Genomic DNA, 20,467 nt, shown 5'->3' with positions numbered 1-20,467 from the left:
AATACCCCCTGGTCAGGAAGGGGGTAAAATCTTCCGGGGCTTAAGTGGTTAACTAACTAACAAACTAACTAATAAACTTACGTTTATTGGTGATGCAAGTACTGTGTGTGTGTTCCACCAATCAGTTCATTTGGGCTCCTTAGCAACATATCAACATTTTTTACGGATTCCTCCAAAAGGATGAAACTCTGGGAGGACCAGATGGAAAAAAAAGACAGGCAGCTCTAAATTTCAAAAGCTGGAACATATTGGCAGAACAAGGTGATCAAGCAGAGCTAAAGCACTTTGAAAGTTATTTGGAAGCTTTGATGATCATTCCAAAGAGTTCTGCTCTGATCTCATAATTATCTTAAAACAAGTAGGCGAATCCCCTGATTTTCGAACCTCTGTTCGCCACGAAGCTCTGAAATAAATGGAGAATCTCTGTCAATTTGAAACCATCCAGGTAGCTTTTACTTTTGTTTGCATTTTTGACATCAGTACCCCTGTATCAGATTATCTCCAATCAACAGACCTTGATTTTATCCAGGCATGGAGAATGGTAGATGATGCTGTAAAGCAGTTGAATAAAATATGCAAAGATTTTGCTGGAGTTTTGCAGTCGGAAGCTGAATTTATCAATTTTATAAATTAGAAATTGGCAAGTGAAAACATCTGTTTGAAAAAGAGCTTTACTAAACTAAGATGTACAAGAACTGCAGAAGGAACTGATAATAAGAAACATTTGGAAATTTCTTGTTACAATATTATCCTCTACACTGTTACAGAGAATGTGAAGTCAAGATTTTCCACTCATGGAGAACTTTTTAAGCAAATTTCTTCCTTGGATCCAAATAGGTTTGAAGAAATACTGGCCTCTTCAGACAAAATTCAGTTGAATGTCATATCCGAAGCAATACCAGAAATGGACCCAGTTGCTCTACGTGAGGAACTAATCTTTTTTGACTCCAGAGACAAAAATATTCGTAAAGGCCTGTTGAATGACAGTGATGATGAAGAGGGTGAAGAATTGGATTCAGATTTGGAAGAGCAACACACCAGCTCTAGCCCTGAGCCATCCACTTCTACAGCTGCTGTAAAGAAGGACTCCTGCAAGAACTGTGTGTCCTGTGCTTTCAAACTACTCTATCAGTACCGCCTGTGTTCAGTGGCCTTTGAGAATCTCTTCTTGGCATATAAATATATAATTACAGTGAGCACTACACAGTGTACATGGGAAAGATGATTATCTAAGTTAAAAATCTTAAAGTCCAGAAGAAGATCATCATTGTCACAACAAAACCTGGAGGCATTGATAATCATTGCAGTAAAAAAGCAGTTGCACTAAATATAAAAGAGTGACAAAGATAAAATCATTGACAGATTACCAAGACATCGCCTGAACTTAGCTCTTTTGTAACGTGCTGGTCAGAGCTTTTTATTTTTTTATATTTCTGATTAAATTGTTCAGCTACAAAGACATTTGTTGCACCTGTTAGATTGTGTTAATTTATGAAAACCTTAATTTTGGAAATGGAAATGCACCATTGTTGCACTTTCTTTAATGTAAGTTATTTTTTCTTTGATTTTCCTTTATTTTCTATAATAAACATTTATTTTGAACAGTGTGAAAAACTATGTGACGAATGCATGTGATGTGGGCAGTGCAATGTGTAGGTGGGGACACAGGAGGCCCCATGATCTCCTATTGCCCGGAGGCCCAATGAGTTGTCAGTCCCCCGCTGCCCAACAGAGTACAATATTGGGAGAACAGATGATTGAAAAATGATTAAACATGGTGTGGTCAAGCAGTGGAGAAAGCAAAAATAATTCTTGGGTACCATCTTCACGATCACCAGAAGCAAATGGAGGCCCTGATTTCCATATACAGGTCTCCAAAAACCTCATTTAAAAAGAAATCCAGAGATGGGCAATAAAAAAATGGTAAGTTCTGAACGATATAACACAACTGGAGATACTTCAGCAACGTAATATTTACAAGGGAAAATGGAGATATGTTTGTAACCTTTAAATACATAAACCGTGAATAAGGTTCACCAGAGCAGTAATTTCAATATGGGCACGGGGAAATTACCTCAAACTAGCAAAATGAAAGTTCAAAACTAACTTTAGAAAGTATTTTTAATGAAAGAGTAGCTGATGTTCAGAATGGAAAAGGGGGAGCAGTAAGCACCCACTTTCATGGGATTGTGGCCACCGTATGCTAATATATGGTTTTTGCAGCATTTAGTCCCAGGGGATTTGGGCAATTATGTGGTTAAAAATTGCCCCCTAGTAATGCAGCAAGGATTAGCCAATGGGAAAGCAGGGAAGTTGCTGGTCCTCAGGGATAAGTCTATATAAGCCTGTGTTGGTCTGGAGTACTTCCTTTTGCAGCTGAAGAGCAGAAGAAGAAGTTCCCCGCCCCCCCTCCCCTTTTTGTCGCGAGCACCTTTGTGTGGTAGGGTCACCCTAGCATGCATGGGGGGACATTGTATTTTTATTTATTATATTCAAATTGCTGTTGCTCGAGTTCTAACAACTGAGCAATTACATTTTCATGTGGTTATTTACAATGAGATTATTTTGAGTCATTTCAAATGTTTGTTGGAGTTTTGAATATGGATAAAACCAATAAAGTGTGCCGCTGCCTTTTTTTGCCAAAATACTGCATGCCTTGTTTTATTTATCTTAATTATGGTTTCAGGCCTATTTAGGGTGGGAAAAGTGTGGCCTACAATCCCATAGATTTTTAGAAGAGGATGGGAGTTAGTCAACAATAAGTGCATTTAACATAACTAAGGGCTCTTTCACACGGGCGTTCCGTATGTCCGTTTTTCATCCCATCCGTTTGCGGATGAAAAACGGACATAATGTATCTCTATGTAAATACGGATGTCAGCAGATGACCATCCGCTGACATCCGTTTTTCGTCCTTTCAGTTAAGTTCAGTTTTTTGGAACTGAAGAGAAACCTATTTTTTCTTCCGTTCAAAAAACGGAACGGACGCAAAAACGGATGTCAGTGGTGTCATCCGCTGACATCCGTATTTACATAGAGATACATTATGTCCGTTTTTCATCCGCAAACGGATGGGATGAAAAACGGACAGACGGACTGGATGACACAAGTGTCATCCGTGTCCGTTTCAAAAAAAAAAAAAGAAGGACCTGATCGGGCAAAAAAAAACTGAATGCCCGTGTGAAAGGGCCCTCAGACAAACATAGATCTACATTCAGACAAAACAGAAAAAAAAAGGGGCAAACTTGATGGACCATTTGGTCTTTTTCCGCTGTCTTCTATGTTTTCATGATCCACCCCTAATGTGCTATATGTCTACACAGCAGAAGAAGAGTGACAACACTTGGTTCTAGTCATCCTCTGTACTATCCGGGAAAAAAAAATGTTTTGGGGTTTAAGTAGAACTAAAAGCAATTTATTTTTCATCTTTGATAGCATAAGGGAGGATGATAGCCCCTGTCAATTACTATTTGCCATCTGTGTCCCATTGTAGAGATTTCCCTTCACTTTCTGACCAATAGCAAAAACAGGAAGTGAGAGGAAATCCCTCCAAAGTGAGGGATTACCTGCTTTTCCCCAGGGTTACCAGAACTGATGTTTCACTGGAAGATTTCCCCTCTATTCCTATTCTGATGACAACCCAAAAACTGAGATTTTCATTTACTTTCATTTTTGGTGATAAAGGTAAACAGGAGCAATAAAGAGGGTGAATCTTCCTAATTGGGGCACAGACAGCAGTAAAATTTGAACAGGTGTTATAATCCCTTTCCACTCTATCCAAACAAAATAAAGTTTTACCTTTAGTTATATTTTACATTGGGCCATATTGTATAAAGCAGTATTATTTTGCTAAGCATTACTGCCTTTTAACAAAGTAATCATGGCATTTTAAATAGGTTATATTTTCTACTTGTCTTTTGATACCACATGCAGTAAGTAATTCCCCTAAAAAAATGTAATTCTAAATTTCTATGTAATCAATGTACTTATATAAGAAAAAAAAAATTACCATTCACATAGGCGTTTTCCCTTCCACGCTGTCCTGGCACAAATTTGTCTATAGACAATTGGTTCACTAAGTTTCTTACATTAGACTGAGGAGAGGATTTCTGAGTTTCCACTTTAACAGCATAATCTGTAAGGCAATAATAAAAAAAGTAATTAAAAATGTGCCCGTTCAGATATACCAGAATATACCAACTAATTCTAAACGTATAATAAAAAAATAACACCATTTTACTAATGGAAAAAGCGTATTATGTTGAAATAAGGAGCTTTATATAAATAGTATAATTAAACAGAACTCCTCTTGCACTATTAGAGATAAGGTTTTTTGTTGTGTAAAAGAAGGTCTGGCATGTATTCATTTATTTATGAATTTATTTGCACCTTGTGCTAAGTAGTCAAAAAGCAGAGTTTGATAACAAATCTTTAACTCATTGCAGATGTTGACATTGCTTTATCACCACTACATAAAAGTAATTGTAGCACCCTCCAAGGTAGGTGCTAGGTAAAATATAGTGGGCCTTGTCTGCTTATCAGTAGGGCCATGTTTTGTTCAGCTAGGTTGTCATGGTTCCCAGGTGTGGCTGTTGAGACTCGGGAGTCTCCCCACTGTGTCCCAATGAGGGCTCTCATTGGACAGTGGAGGAAACCCGGCCAATGGCACACCCAGGCTTGTATCTATCCCAGGAGGGCAGATTATGCCGCACAGCATTCTGGGAGGAGGTATAAGTTTGAGGGGAGCACATGACGCAGCATCTTTGGCTGGAAGCAGAGTCCCAGGAGAGAGGTGACGGCTGTCTTTCCTCCTGTCAAGAGGAATCAGGTGTCCCAGGCGGCTTGCCTGAGGGGACACAGGGCTGAGTTGAGCTGCAGGAGAGGATCCAGTGTGCTGAGGACCAGCTGAGCTGATTGGGGTCGAGTTTCAGGAAAGCATTCTGAGTCGTGAGTACTGCAAACTGCCCCTGGGGGTCTGCCTAGTCAGAGGAGACCACTCCGGAAAAGGTCAGAGGTACCCAGGAGCTAGCTAGCCGGTGCAGAAATAGAGTAAAGGGGGTGCCAGTGTTAGCCCTGAAGAGTAAAGGGGGTGCCAGCGGTTGGGCCCTGAAGTGTACAGTGTTACAGTGTTGAGAGTTGCAGCAGTATCTACAAGTGGCTACCTCAGTCAGAAAAGACTGGAGGAAGCAGTGTAAAGGACTTTTGAGCTAACCAGAGTGTCAGAAGTCAGTCTTCAGTTCAGTGACAGCAAGTCAGTATTTACAAGCGCCAGCAAACGTTGGTCGGCATTCAGCCGGCGTCAAGCCAGCGCTCTAGGCATTTTTCTTCAAGTGTCCCAATTTGTACCTAGTTGAGCCAGAGGAGTATCAAACTCATTCCCTTCTCCCATCCCCATATAAAATAAACAAAAACAACCAAAGATGCCGGACTGTTCATTGTCTCAGATCTCACACTTGGGCAATCAGCTTAAATGTGCTGTTGGTGTTAACGGTAACCATGGCAGACCCACATCAGGCCCAATGCCTGGAAATATTGCTACATAATATTGGGGGAAATAACCAAAAATTAACCAAAGTATATGTTTACAAATCTGCTTCTAAACTAAAGCCATATACTCCCAGATCTATAAAAATGAAACTACATATGTTTGCATCTTAAATACCCACATTATAACCCAAATTTAAAAAAGGAAGGAACACAGGAGTTGTAGACATATGGGTTATACTGCTAACTAAAGGAGGTTGGGACACTGGCAAACAAAAATTGTCAAGCCAAGCCGTTGTATGACCTCATGTCCAGACACTAGCTTTTGTGAGCAAACAGTACATAAGACAAATAACACAGGGGGGAGTGGGACCTGTGTCCCTCGATGAACTCTAAGAAAAAAATTGCAAACATCTTATTTTCTTTACCATTGAGGGAATTGTGGTTAATCTTAGACAAGTGGGACATCCAAAAGCAGTCCAACTAAGCGGCGGGCAACAGCCACTGAAAGATTTAGGAAAGAGGGAAATCCTACTATATACAGCATACACAAAATCAACCCTTAAAAGAAGGCTGAATGGAAAAGAGCCATTTCAAATGGAGAAGCCATGACTAAAAGATATAGTTCTGATGAGAAAATGAAGCTAAAAATCAGAACAGAAAATCACTTCAAGGGGGAAACTGCACCTAAGAACTTTCAGGGTCAAACATGAAATGTACAACCAAGGGAAGCATTCCACCAAAAATACAGGTGGGACAGTAAAACTCCTGGTACATAATGTCACGAGTTAGCCTGTAGTTGTGTTTGTATACTCTTACCTTCTTGCTGCAGTGCTTCAATCTTGCTTCTTTTCACATGTGTTGTTTGGCTTCTCTGTTCACCTATGGGCGTCGCCTGCTCCACTGTGGGTTATCTCCTTTTCCTGTCTATTACTTCCTGGGTCACTTCCCTGTCACCTCCGCACCCTGGGGCGTACTGTTGTGGAGGTATCTGGGGGTCTAAAAGACCCCTAAACCCCTCCTCTGCACCTAAAAGCATTCAAAACGGCAAGTTTAGTTGTTTTGAATGCTGTCATTTATTTTTGATTTAGCGCCGAGTACCCGGAAGTGATGTCATGACATCACTTCCGGGTTTTTACATGGAGACCCGATCAGAGCCAAATGCGGCTTTGATCGCGTCTCCTCTTCGGCGGCTGTGCAGGTAGGATGCCCAGGTCTCCCGGTGGGACGGGAGACCCGGGCGAGCCCCAGAAGGCGGCGGGAGGGGGGGGGACGTCCCCTCCTGCTCCTTGTAATGACAGCCGAGTGGCTTCTCAGCCGCATCAGTTGTCATTACAAGACATCCGACCGTCAGCTATGGACGCCGGTACCGGGTTGATGCCTCTAGCTGCAGGCATCACTCTGGTACAAGCACTTTCCCGAAATATCAGCAATATCGGTAACCTCAGGGACCGATCCCGATATATATCGAGGAAAGTGCAGATCGGTCCTCGATAGTTCGGCTTTGCGGATAATCGTCACATCATCCCCCAGTGGGTCTCTTTGCTCCTGTTGTCCAGAACATTCTTGAACAACCCATCTCTCCCGCAATGGGGGCTTCTGAGGAACCCATGCAATTATGCCAGACACACCTCACTCCACAAGAGAGGTCACGTCGCCTGAGACTCGGCCTGTGTCTTTGTTGTGGAGCTGGTGGCCATATGATAAAATCCTGCCCTGTCCGTCCGGGAAACTCTGGGGTCTAGGTTGCTTAGATGGAGGCGATCTAGACCAGAATTTGAACGTTGCCACTTACCCTCGATTTGTCACACCCATCTCTATTCATTGGGCCCTGAATTTGTATCAAGTTTCTGCATATGTGGACTCTGGTGCAGCCGGGAATTTCATTGAGCAGTCCTTGGCCAATAAATTGGGCATTCCTCTAGTTCCCCTGGCTATGCCTCTATCTGTATTGGCAGTGAATGGCTTGACCTTGGCCTTTGGACCCCTACTGTTTAGAACAACCTCCATCACCATGCATGTCGGTGTACTTCATCGGGAGGAAGTCTCCTTCCTGATACTTCCCAAGTCTTCTAGTCCCATGATTCTTGGACTTCCATGGTTGAAGAAACACTCACCCTATCTGGATTGGAACTCTGGCCAAGTGTTATCTTGGGGTTCGCAATGCCATCAGACTTGTCTCCCTAGGGTATCTCCACCTCTCCGTGTACCTGTGGCTGAGGTCACTACCTCTCCAATTCTCCCTCGGCATTATCTGGCCTTCTAAGATGTCTTTTGCAAAAAAGCTGCTGACAGTTTGCCTCCTCATTGTCCCTATGACTGTGCGATTGACCTCCAACCCGAGACTTCACCACCCTGAGGTTGAGTCTACCCTCTCTCCATCCCTGAGACTCAAGCCATGTCCAAGTATGTCCAGGAAAATCTGCAGAAAGAATTTATACGTAAATCCAATTCTTCTGCTGGGGCTGGTTTCTTCTTTGTGGAGAAAAAGGATGGTACACTCCGGCCCTGCATTGATTATAGAGGTCTCAATGCCATCACCATTAAGAATCGGTACACGTTACCCTTGTTTTCCGAACGTTTTGACAGGCTACGAGATGCTCGAATTTTCACCAAGTTAGATCTTCATGGAGCATACAATTTGATTACGATTCGAGAGGGAGATGAATGGAAAACCGCTTTTAACACCAGAGATGGGCACTATGAATATCTCATAATGCCCTTTGGCTTGTGTAATGCCCCAGCTGTCTTTCAGAAGTTAATTAATGACATTTTTCCTGATCTCCTATACGTTTGTGTCATTGTGTATATTGATTACATACTCATCTTTTCTCCAGATTCGAACACTCATCGCCAGCATGTTTGTGCGATTCTTCTACGTCGACCACCGCTTGTATTTTAAATTGGAGAAGTGCCTCTTCGAGCAAACCCAAGTTCCTTTCCTAGGCTACATAGTCACGGATAAAGGGCTGCTTATGGATCCTGCCAAACTTCAGGCCATCTTCAACTGGCCTCAGCCTTCTGGTCTAAAAGCTACGCAACTGTTCTTGGGGTTCAACAATTTCTATCGCAAGTTCATCCCTGATTACTCCTCTCTGGTGGCGCCCATTACCTCTTTGACCCGGAAGGGCGTCAATGCCAGAACCTGGCCTCCTGAAGCTGTCTGGTTTTTCCACAAGCTCAAAACAGCCTTCCTGTCTGCATCTATTCTCAAATGTCCTAAAATTCTTCAGCCTTTCTTTTCGGAAGTAGATGCTTTGTCCTTGGTAGTGGGGGACTGTCCTTCTCCAAATGCATGACAGTAAGCTCCGTCTCTGTGCCTTCTTCTCTAAGAAGTTTTCTCATGCAGAAAAAATTACACCATCAGGGATCGGGAGCTTCTGGCTATCAAACTGGCACTGCAAGAATGGCGACATCTACTGGAGGGGTCTCCTCATTGCATTCTGCTCTATACCGATCATAAGAACCTCCAGTATCTGTAGTCCGCCCGGAAATTGAAACCAGGGCAAGCACGATGGGCTCTCTTCTTTGCCAGGTTTAATTTTAAAATCACCTTCCGGCCCAGCTCCAAGAATGCTCATGCTGATGCCTTGTCCAGATCATCTGACGTTGCTGACTCCGAGTGTCATATTGAACCTAAACCTATTATTTTTTTGGGAAACAGATCCTTATAGCTGTTCCAGAGACCCTTTGGGCCATTGGGCTGGGGTCGCGGATTACAAATAAAGTGAAGTGTTCGAGACTTTACCTCAAAATTCCAGATGAACTACTTAGGCCAGTAGGCCAGATCTGGGATTGTGTTAGTGGCTGCCCAGGAATAGGCAGGCAGTCTACCAAGAGTTCAGTGGGGGTGCCCTGGTGTAGTTAGGGACCCCTGAAGAGACTCTTTTCCCCTCCATAGGGTTGTTTGGTCGCTCAGGCTCCAGTGACCGACCCCCTGTGGGAGGACTGCATTGGACTGAAATAGGTAGTTAGTGGCAGGTTCAGGACCACCTTGGAGGAGTGGACTGATCCCGTGTCAAGAACTACTGAAGAAGCTGACAGTGAGGTCAGGGATGTAGGATGTGAAGGTCGCCCCCGTGGGGAGGGTCTTCTCATCATTGTAAAATTTCAGATAGCAATAACCACTGTGTACTTGTGAAATGTTTAACCTTTTTCTTCCTTCTTTGCAGATAACACAAAACTTAGAGATAGCCAGTCAGGTTGATGTGACTACTCACCAGAGCAGGCTTTGTTTGGTGGGGGGTGCATTGCCACAAATGCACTCGTAATACATGTCGTATATAGAGAAATATCTATATTTTTGCACTTAATTTATTAATTGTACATTTGTTCATTTCCCTTCTCCCCCTTTTCCAGGTTTGTGGGATACTCTGGAGGGTCTTTTTTATAGGATTTTTGTAGGGGGCAGCTTCCCCAGAGCCAATGGGAAGTGGCTCATTTTGGTGGGGGGTGGATGTAGCACCCTCCTAGGAAGGTAGGTGCTAGGTAAACGCATCTAATGTTCCTTCTGCTTATCAGGGGAGCCTGATCTATTAGGTTGCCTATTACATGTCTCTGTGTGTGATTCACTGGGTCTGAGTGAGTGTCCCCACTGCATCCAACGAGGGAGCTTGTTGGACAGTGGAGGAAACCCAGCCAGTGACACATTAGCTTTTGTGGGAGTCCCAGTGGGAGGGTATTCTTGCAATGCATCCTGGGACTACCCATAAAAGTGGAGGGGGCATGTGACAGGGCATCTTTGGTGGGAGGCAGAGTCCCAGGAGGAGGCTGACGGCTGTCTCTCCTCCAGCTGTGTGTGAGGAAGGTGGTCTTAGACGGTCAGCTTAGTGAACCAGGTGTGGAGCTGAGCTGCAGAAGATCCAGTGTAGCTGACAGTGGAGCTGCTGGCAGTCTCTCGGGAAAAACAGTGTCCGTGATTACCAGATTTGCCAAAGGGTCTTCCCAGGAAGAGGGACCACTCTAGTGAAGTCAGGGGATCAAGGAGCGAGCTCACACAGAGAGTGTTACAGTAAAGGGGTTGCCATGTAGAGAACCCTGAAGAATAGGGACAAAGGGGGTGCCAGGAAGGGCCCTGAAGCGTGTTCTACAGTACAGTACAGTACAGTACAGCGTATCTAATATAGACCATTAATGTCTTCTTCACTGCAAGTGACAAGGTGACGCAGGGGCCTTGCCGCACTCAGCTATATTTAGTCATCCCAGCAAATTGTGCATAGTTTATTCAAGTTGGAGTATCCCACTCATTCCCTTCTCTTATCCAAGTTCTCAATAAAACCACAAAAACCAAAACTCCTAGACTGTTTCCTGACTGAGCTAAAGCACTTTGAGAATGCTAAACTGTCATGTTGTTGCTAAGAGAAACCCAGGGGAATCCATAACCAGCAGCTCCCAAGGGAGTAGTATTACAGATGTATGAGCACAAACACACCCTCGTTACATTAATTCCAAAGCTCCACAGGCATAATGCATGACGCAAAGCCATGTTTATGTAGTCATGTTTCTGTCTGCAATTGTCACCATGTTATAATATTATTTGTTTTTATAGCTCATATAGTATATGCAAGGTATTAAACTTTCAATGTTGTCAGGGCTTCACTTAATAGACATGGAACTACTTTATGTCATATCAAGTTAACAAAAAATCTCCTATTAGTTTGCTCCCTTGTATGCTTACATCATTCACTTGACAATAGAAGCATTAGAAACAGATTCCAATCGATCATCTTCCAAAACCCAAAAGTAAGGTTTTCTACAGTTTCTACATTGTGTAAAATCTATTGTGTGTGCCCTGTCCTGTGTATTCACTGTATTCTCCTGTGTTTGTGTTCTGCACATGTGCGTGCCATGCATGCATGCATGCATGTGCATTCTTCCCACTCTTATGCTGCACATAGGCCCAAATGTCCTGGTAGGAAGTAACATCAGATTATCCTCAAATAATGATCTAAATGGGATTTTTATCTTTTTGGTTTATTTTTTCTTTTGTCTTTTATTTCTTTGCACACAGCGGTTTCTAGTTAGCTGGAAAATTGCCGACTTGCCAGCCCGTACATGTGCAGAATGAGCAGCTCCATTTGTATATATGATCTGTCACTAGCATAGCTTGCCATGCTCCATTCCCCTGAAGATGCTCATTGGCAGAGAAACATGTTGGGCGGACCTAGCCGGTGATGTCATTATGCCTGCGGTGTCTGGATGGTGTGGTGTTCGCTGCTTGCATACCCTTTTTCCCTTGCTGTGTAAGTGCCTGTACATTGTGGATTTAAAGCAGGGCTCCACTCTTGCACCCTCCACTGCCACATTTGGCACTTTTTTTGGGGGGGTTTGACAGGTGCCTGCTCCCACTTCCGGCTCAGACCGCCGCGGCCGCAAGGCTTAACTTTCTGTTTCCCTTACTTGCTATTCTGGCACCTGCACCAGAAGCCAATTGGGGAATCAATTCGGGTGAGGGCATCACTGGATCTCTAGACAGGTAAGTGTCCTTAAATTAAAAGTCAGCAGCTAAAGTATTTGTAGCTGCTGAGTTTTAATTTTTTATTTTTGGGGGGGGGGGGGGGAGTCTGAAGCTCCTTTTTAAGTGATAAAAAGTGGTGTCTGGCTGGCTGGAGTTCTGGATGATTGCAGCAGTCCTGATAGGTGGCTTTTAAGTGGATATACACATTGAGCGCATATTTATCTCTGTTAGCCCAGGAGATCAACAAATTTTGAGTGATTCATGGTGGGGAAGTCACGTGGAGAAACACTTGCCTGCTGTTTGTCAGTGGCACATGTTAGATGGAATCTGCATGGACTTTGCACTTTAATCTGCACTTTTTTTTTACTATGAATTTTGCACTAGTTTACTATTTATTGGTTTTTTTGATGTAGTGATTTTGGTGTCCATTTGCCTATTTTTTATGGTTTACATAAGCACTAACACTTTTTAGGTATTTGCACAATTTAATATTAATTGTTATGACATATATGATTTTTTTTTTTGCTGTCATATTGATTTATTTACTCTTTTGTACACACATATGCTAGTACAGTATATAGGAAGCACACTTGTTTATTTAATCTGCCCTAATAGTGCCATAACCCTGGAAAGATGAACAAAAGGGACTTTACAGGTGTTATTCATTAAACAAAAATGAGTATTGAATAAGGAACAAGACTAAATAAACTTTATATTTAACAGATATTTATTTTGCCAAAAAGGGCAAGTATACAATGGCACCTAAAAAGACCTAGTCTCTTGGGTTTTCCCTTTTTGTTTATACTCAAGTAATACTGATATATTGGTGAAGATCATACAACCTGAAAAGTAGGACAGCACACATAGAACACAAGATTGCACTGGAAACTAAGTGCAGTTTTGATAACAGGGCTCTGTTGTTGGTTAGGGCTAGATATACCATTAGACACAATAGGCCTGGCCAGGTAGGTAACAGAGACAAAGAGGAGGTTTTTTCATCTATAGTTATCAGTCACAAATACTTCCCATGATCAACAGAAATACAGTCATCTCATAAGCTTATTTACCCACAGTATTCAAATTTGGGTAAATACAGTAGTTCTGTGTAAAAGGGGGGATCCTAGCAGAGAGGTGTTGCATTAAGCGCCAAAATAGTGTTTTTATTTTTTTTATTTTTTTTTCATGTCAACGTGATTAGTAGACCATATCTGGATAATAAAGATTTCATACCAATATTTGTGTCATATATGTTAGAAACATATGGTTTCAGCTTCCCTCTGGTTTCAGTAACAAAATGATTCACAACCTCATCAAGGCTGTTCAATGTGACCTAGGGAAGGAAGAAAATGATACATTTTAACTGAAACATAAAGGGGGCTTCTACACAAAGTATATACAGCATGACAATATAGACACATTGACCCTGGCTTCCTAAAGCAGTAGAGCATGTACATTTTCAAACCTATATATATACAGGGGCGTAACTACAGGGGTTGCTGGGGTTGCAATCGCTACCGGGCCCCATGCTCCAGGGGGCCCGGTAGCAAACCAGTGGGTGAACTTCCAGGATCGCAAAGGTCACACTTGCGACCGGACCCTGGCATCGCACCACTGTGGGGAGGCCCCAAGATTGCAGGAAGGGGGCCCACAAGATTGCAGGAAGGGGGCCCACTGCAGAACATGTGAAAGAATCCTGCTGCGGGACCGTAATAAAAGGCCATGCAACAAGTGTAAAGAGCCCCAGGATCAGTGGGAAGAGCCCTGGGCTTGAAGGTAAGGGCCCCGGCCAGGGGTCTGGGGGGCCCTTCATGGTTTCTTGCATCAGGGCCCTGAAGGTTCTAGTTACGCCTCTGTATATATATATATATATATATATATATATATATATATATATATACGGTATATATAAAGGAGATCACACAAAATGAAAATTAACTTTGCAAAGAATATCCAATGATGTTCAAGAATTAAAAAAACAAAACAGGATTTTTGCTTGCATATGATTAGACTATTGAAGTTAGTACAACATAACCTCATTCACTAAGGCTCTGTTTCCACTAGTGCGACTTGTCAAGCGACTTTGGACACAAAGTCGCATGACAAATCACAGCCCATTGGTTTCAATGGCACCTGTTTCATTCTATGCAACTTAAAGTTGCAGCGACTTTGGAAAGGTGCGTGCACTACTTTGATGCGACTTTTGATGTGATTTTGAGTCAGAGAGTGTAAAGTTAGATCAAAATTGCACTCAAAGTTGCACTGCAAATCGCGTGACTTTGGCGTCGCACTAGTGGAAACGAAGCGTAACTAAAAATGTATTTTCCAAGAGAAAATTCACTTCTCTCAAAGCCATTTCACACCTTAAAGTGGAGTTCCACCCATTTTTGGAACTTTAGATCTTTGTAATCCCCTTTAAAATGGCTTTTACCAATGGAAACTTTTTTTTTTGCTAGTAAATACCTTAATTTTGGCTTTATTCCTCCTCTCCTCACTTCCTGGTCCGATCGGCGATGACGTCATTCGGCGATCCGCAGTGTCTGCTGGGATGTATTCTACTTGCAGTAGCTGTATCTGTACTGAGCCGTGCCTGCCCCGCCTCCGCCCCGCCTCCTCTCATTGAATTGCATTGTATGAATGTATTAAGGCTGTTCTCTGCCCAGCCTCCGCCCCGCCTCCTCTCATTGAGTTGTATTGAGAGGAGGCGGGGCGGAGGCTGGGCAGAGAACAGCCTTAATACATTCATACAATGCAATTCAATGAGAGGAGGCGGGGCGGAGGCGGGGCAGGCACGGCTCAGTACAGATACAGCTACTGCAAGTAGAATACATCCCAGCAGACACTGCGGATCGCCGAATGACGTCATCGCCGATCGGACCAGGAAGTGAGGAGAGGAGGAATAAAGCCAAAATTAAGGTATTTACTAGCAAAAAAAAAAAAAAAAGTTTCCATTGGTAAAAGCCGTTTTAAAGGGGATTACAAAGATCTATGTATTCCAACCTATTAAAAATGGGTGGAACTCCGCTTTAACAAAATTAGATGCCACTGGTGTGCAGCTTTTGACATTGACATTATGATCAATGTATATTCATCTGCTACCCAGAAGTATGTACTTTTAATAATCACTTAGAATCTACATACATTGCCTTAAGAAAGTATTAATACTCCTTGAAATTTTCCACATTTTGTCATGTTACAACCAAAAACGTTAATGTGTTTTATTGGGATTTTATGTTATAGACCAACACAAAGTGGCACATAATTGTGAAATGGAAGGAAAATAAATGGTCTTCAAAAATTTTTTACAAATAAATATCTGAAAAGTGTTGCGTGCTTTTGTATTCAGCCCCCTTTACTCTGATACCCCTAACTAAAATCTAGTGGAACTAGCTGCCTTCTGAGGTCACCTAATTAATAAATAGAGTCCACCTGTGTGTAATTTATTCTCAGTATAATTACAGCTGTTCTGTGAAGCCCTCAGAGGTGTGCTAAAGAACCTAAAACTGACAGGCCGGGCAAGGAGAGCATTAATCAGAGAAGCAGCCAAAAGGCTCAAGGCAATGCTGGAGAAGCTGCAGAGATCCACAGCTCAGGTGGAAGAATCTGTCCACAGCACAACTATTAGTCATGCACTCAACAAATCTGGCCTTTATGGAAGAGTGGCAAGAAGAAAGTCATTGTTGAACGAAAGCCATAAGAAGACCCATTTGCAGTTTGCGAGAAGCCATGTGGGGGATACAACAAACATGTGGAAGAAGGTGCTCTGGTCAGATGAGACCAATATTTAACTTTTTGTCCTAAAAGCAAAACGCTGTGTGTGGCGGAAAACTAACACTGCACATCACCTTGAACACACCATCTCCACCGTGAAACATGGTGGTGGAAGCATCATGTTGTGGGGATGCTTTTCTTCAACTGGTTAGAGTTAATGCAAAGAGGGATGGAGCCAAATACAGGGCAATCTTGAAAGAAAACCTGTTAGAGTCTGCAAAAGACTTGACACTGGGGCAGAGGTTTACCTTCCAGCAGGACCACGACCCTAAACATACAGCCAGAGCTACAATGGAATGGTTTAGATCAAAGCATATTCATGTGTTAGAATGTCCCAGTCAAAGTCCAGACCTAAATACAATTTAGAATCTGTGACAAGACTTGAACATTGCTGTTCACAGATGCTCTCCATCCAATCTGACAGAGCTTGAGCTATATTGCAAAGAAGAATGGGCAAAAATGTCAATTTCTACATGTGCAAAGCTGGTAGAGACATACCCAAAAAGACTTGAAGCTGTAATTGCAGCAAAAGGGGGTTCTACAAAGTATTGACGCAAAGGGGCTGAAAACAAATGCACGCCACACTTTTCAGATATTTGTAAAAAAATTTGAAAACCATTTATCATTTTCCTTCCACTTCACAATTATGTCCCACTTTGTGTTAGTCTGTCACATAAAATCCAAATAAAATACATTTATGTTTTTGTTTGTAACATGACCAAATGTGGAAAATTTCAAGGGGTATGAATACTTCTGTCTTCTTCCCGATGTGTCAAAATGGGTATGTACTATGAAGATCAAATATGATGTGTGGTTTGATGACTCAACTATCAGGTCACCAGTCCAAATGAAATGTCAGCAAATGTCTTATTCATGTGCTTGAATGCAGTTCTCACAAAGTTCCGGCCCTTCCAATAAAACGCCACCTTTTTTATTCAATGTGCCATGGCTACATTAACACGCATGCAAATACATGTTCAAAATTCCACACAAACTTCACTATATAAAAAAGTGCTGATAATGGCACCGGAAATGTATGAGATTTCGCTGTGGCTCAACCGCGATTTTACGGCGATTTAGGCGTAATTTTACTACCATTTTCATGTGCTTATGATATGTTTTACATCAAAAACAGAATATGGGTGCATTATTGATGCATTTTCAATGCATTTTAATAGGGAGGTGCATTTTTGGTGCATTTTTATTATCTAACCAAAAATTCAGCATGCAGGATTTTTACACCACAATACACTATTGCTATATAACCAGCAGAAATTAATCAATGTGAAGCATTCGCAGTCGTGCTCAAGAAATGCTGTCACCCACACCGGTCCTTCTTATTTTGATTCAAGTGCTTCATCTCGTGATAAGACTCCTAAATCTGCTCACCAGAAGCCCCAGGGACCAGTGTTGGGATAGTTACTCAAAAAATGTAACTAGTTACTAGTTACTTCTGTAAATTGTAACGAGATTACTTTACTAGTTACTGCATTTGAAAAGTAACTTTACTACTCATTACTTTACTTTCCTCTTTCTTAATTGACCGTGTAGAAGAAGATACATAACACTCTTTCTGCATAGAGTTTATTGTATAAACACAGGATTTGGGAAACATGAGAACAAAACCTGAAAAAACAGAATAAAACATAAAGTACAACAAAAAGTCATAAACTTCATCCCTCTCTATTCTTCGAAATAACGATTGTATCGCACGGCTTGGGTAACGCAGGAAAGTGCGTTCCTATAGCCTAGTAAAGTAGTATAGTTACCTCCTATAGCCACTTGCCGACCGCCGCAAGTACATATACTGCGGCGGTCAGCCCCTCACAGGCAGAGTGACGTATCGGTACGTCACTAGCCTGTGAGGCTCTGGGGAGCGAACGCGCGCCGCCGGGCGGCATGCTCCCGCGTGGTCACGGACCCCCCCAGCGCGTGTGACCGGCGGACCCAATGTCCGCCGGTCACTCAGCGATCGTCGGTGGGGGAGGGAGAAAGGCAGGCGGCTAGTGTAAACAAGCCGCCTGTCATTCTCCCCTGTGTAGAAACAATGATCATACGGTTCTACTATGTAGGACCGTTGATCATTGTTCCTACAGCTCAAGCCACAGCCAATCACAGTTAGAATCACGCCCCTAGGGACACACACAGCCCCTCCCTCTCAAATAAAGTTAACCCCTTCACTGCCAGTGTAAATTTACAGTAACAGTGCATATATATAGCACTGATTACTGTAGAAATGTCACTGGTAACCCCAAAAGTGTCAAAAATGTCAGTCAAGGGTACGATCTGTCCGCCCCAATGTCGCAGTACCGCAAAAAAAATCGCAGATCGCCGCCATTACGCGTTACAAAAAAAAAAAACAACACAAATAACAAAAATCTTTCCCTTTGTTAGTAAATGCGATAACTTTTGCGCAACCCAATCAAAATACGCTTTTTGCGATTTTATTTACCAAACATATGTAGCATAAAACAAATTGACTGAAATTTTTAAAAAATTTTGATATTTACATTTTTTTTGGGGGGGAATTTCATATAAAAAAAATGTGAAAAGTATTGTTATTTTTGCAAAATTGACGCTATTTTTTTGTTTATAGCACATGATCAAAAAATCGCACAGGTGATCAAATACCACCAAAAGAAAGCTCTGTTTGTGGGAAAAAAAAGGACATCAAATTCGTTTAGGTACAGCGTCGCACGACCGCGCAATTGTCCGTTAAAGTCACGCAGTACCGAATCGCGAAATACCCCCTGGTCTTTTTAGCAGCCAAATCCTCCGGGGCTTAAGTGGTTAACCTAGTAAAGTAGTGTAGTTACCAATATTAGTATTGTAACTAGTTACGTTACTTCGTTACCAAAAAAGTAATGTAGTTACTGTAATCCGTTACTTTGTAACTCTTTACCCCCAACACTGCCAGGGACCATACAGCCTTATCAGCAATCAGAACACCTGGATAGGTCTGCACCTCTCTATTCCCTCCCGGATGGCCGATGTTGATTATATGGAGGTAAATGCATCAATGCATTTTGCCGTATGGCGTCTTCAGGAAATATTCAGGAAATCCTGAAGACGTCACACTATTGGCACATTTGTATGTTGTTTTCCATTATATCTACATTGGCCATCACTTAAAGCTGTTGTATAATGAAAAAAATAAAAATAAAAAACCCTGCAAGAAAAAGATATAATGAGCTAGTATGCATCGCGCGGGAGTCATTTTCCGGCAAGTGCCCGGCATGGAACTCTGAAGGTCCGCCGGACCTTCAGAGCGCATGCGCCGCTAGCGTCAGCAGCTGCATGCAGGGCAAATATCTCCTAAACCGTGCAGGTTTAGGAGATATTAATTGTACCTACAGGCTTACCTGTAGGTAAAAGTCACAAAAATTAGTATACTACCTCTTTAACAGCGCCTGCTTTATATGTATTATTTTTGTTTTTAGTGTTTTTCCCTTAAAAGGGGCAGCAATTAAGATTTTGGTACCGAAATTTCCATTCAGTGCACCTCTAATTTTCAATTGTCCAAACGTAGTGTGTATATTATACAATAGAGTGTATAATGTGGAGCCATTTGGAGTACAGTGTGTACAGAACGTAGAGATGTGCAATAGGGAATGTACAACACAGTGAACAAAGTGGAATAGTGAGCAATATAGTAGAACAGCATAAGGTTCAGAGTGGAGTGGATTGCATCATATATTATGTACAGCACAATGTATAAAGTGGACCAGTGTAAAAATATAGACTATACAGCACAGTGTTTAGAATGTGGTAGACTACACATTAGGGTTGATTTACTAAAACTGGAGAGTGCAAAATCTGGTGCAGCTGTGCATAGAAACCAATCAGCTTCTGTTTTTTTTTGTTAAAGTTTACTTGAACAAACTGAAGTTAGAAGCTGCCTACCAAGCACAGCTCCAGGTTTAGTAGATCAACCCCACTGTGCTGTATGTTCTATGCAGGCATCTTTTACTTCCCCTCTATGCCCAGTGCCCACTATATATTGTGCACACCCCTCCTATGCCCGCACTACTCTGTATATTCCATTCTGCATGTTAGTCCACTCTCCGCATTGTGTTATGCATTATATGTTGCATACCACTCAACTGCTGTACATTTCGAACTTCACACCATTTCAAGTTGCACTCTGTGCTTTACCTTATACACTTTACACTACCACACTCCTATAAACTGTGTACATTCTATACTTCACACTGCTCCACTCTATACACTGTGCTGTCCATTATACAGTATGCTGCACACCACCCCACACTATGCTGTATACTATTGTAGCAGGATTCCCAGCCATTGTGCTGGATGTGGATCCGCCTGGGTTACCGCTAACAACAACAGCACATTTAAGCATGTTCTCCAAGTGTGAGCACTGAGACAATGACCAGTCCACTATCTTTAGGTTTTTATATTTATTGATAATTTGGATGGAAGAAGGGATGAGTGGGATACTCCTTTGGCTCAACTATACACAATTTGCTGGGGACAACTGAAAAATGCTTGTTGGCGCTGACTTGATGCTGGCTTGATGCCTGTCAACACTGGTTAACGCTGATTAACGCTGGCCTGCTGCCTGTTAACATTGAACTGACTTCTGATCACCTCCTTGTGACTCAAAGTCCTTTTGAAGCTCCCTTGGCACTCCTTTCTGAGGTAGCTACTTTATCACTGCTACACTGCTGAACACTTGTAAGCTTCAGGGCCCGCACCAGCACCCTCTCTCACACACTTATCTTCAGGGCTTGGACA

At 42.4% G+C, this 20,467-nt stretch overlaps 1 protein-coding gene across 1 annotated transcript in view; it reads right to left on the bottom strand.

Moving 5' to 3' along the window:
• The window catches only part of STAP1 (signal transducing adaptor family member 1), a 168,225-nt gene that overhangs the window by 27,574 nt on the left and 120,184 nt on the right, over positions 1–20,467 (bottom strand). Inside the window, exons 8-9 of the mRNA XM_082262180.1 lie at positions 13,172–13,271; positions 4,010–4,135 (exon numbers count right to left, since the gene is read on the bottom strand). Coding sequence (XP_082118306.1) covers positions 4,010–4,135; positions 13,172–13,271 — 226 coding nt within the window. The remainder of the gene's footprint in view (positions 1–4,009; positions 4,136–13,171; positions 13,272–20,467) is intronic.

Source organism: Pelophylax lessonae (assembly GCF_965119305.1).
Source record: "Pelophylax lessonae genome assembly, chromosome: 1".
Classification (NCBI taxonomy): domain Eukaryota; kingdom Metazoa; phylum Chordata; class Amphibia; order Anura; family Ranidae; genus Pelophylax; species Pelophylax lessonae.
Note: the sequence above shows the minus strand (reverse complement) of the source record. Positions and strands in the feature narration are given on the sequence as shown.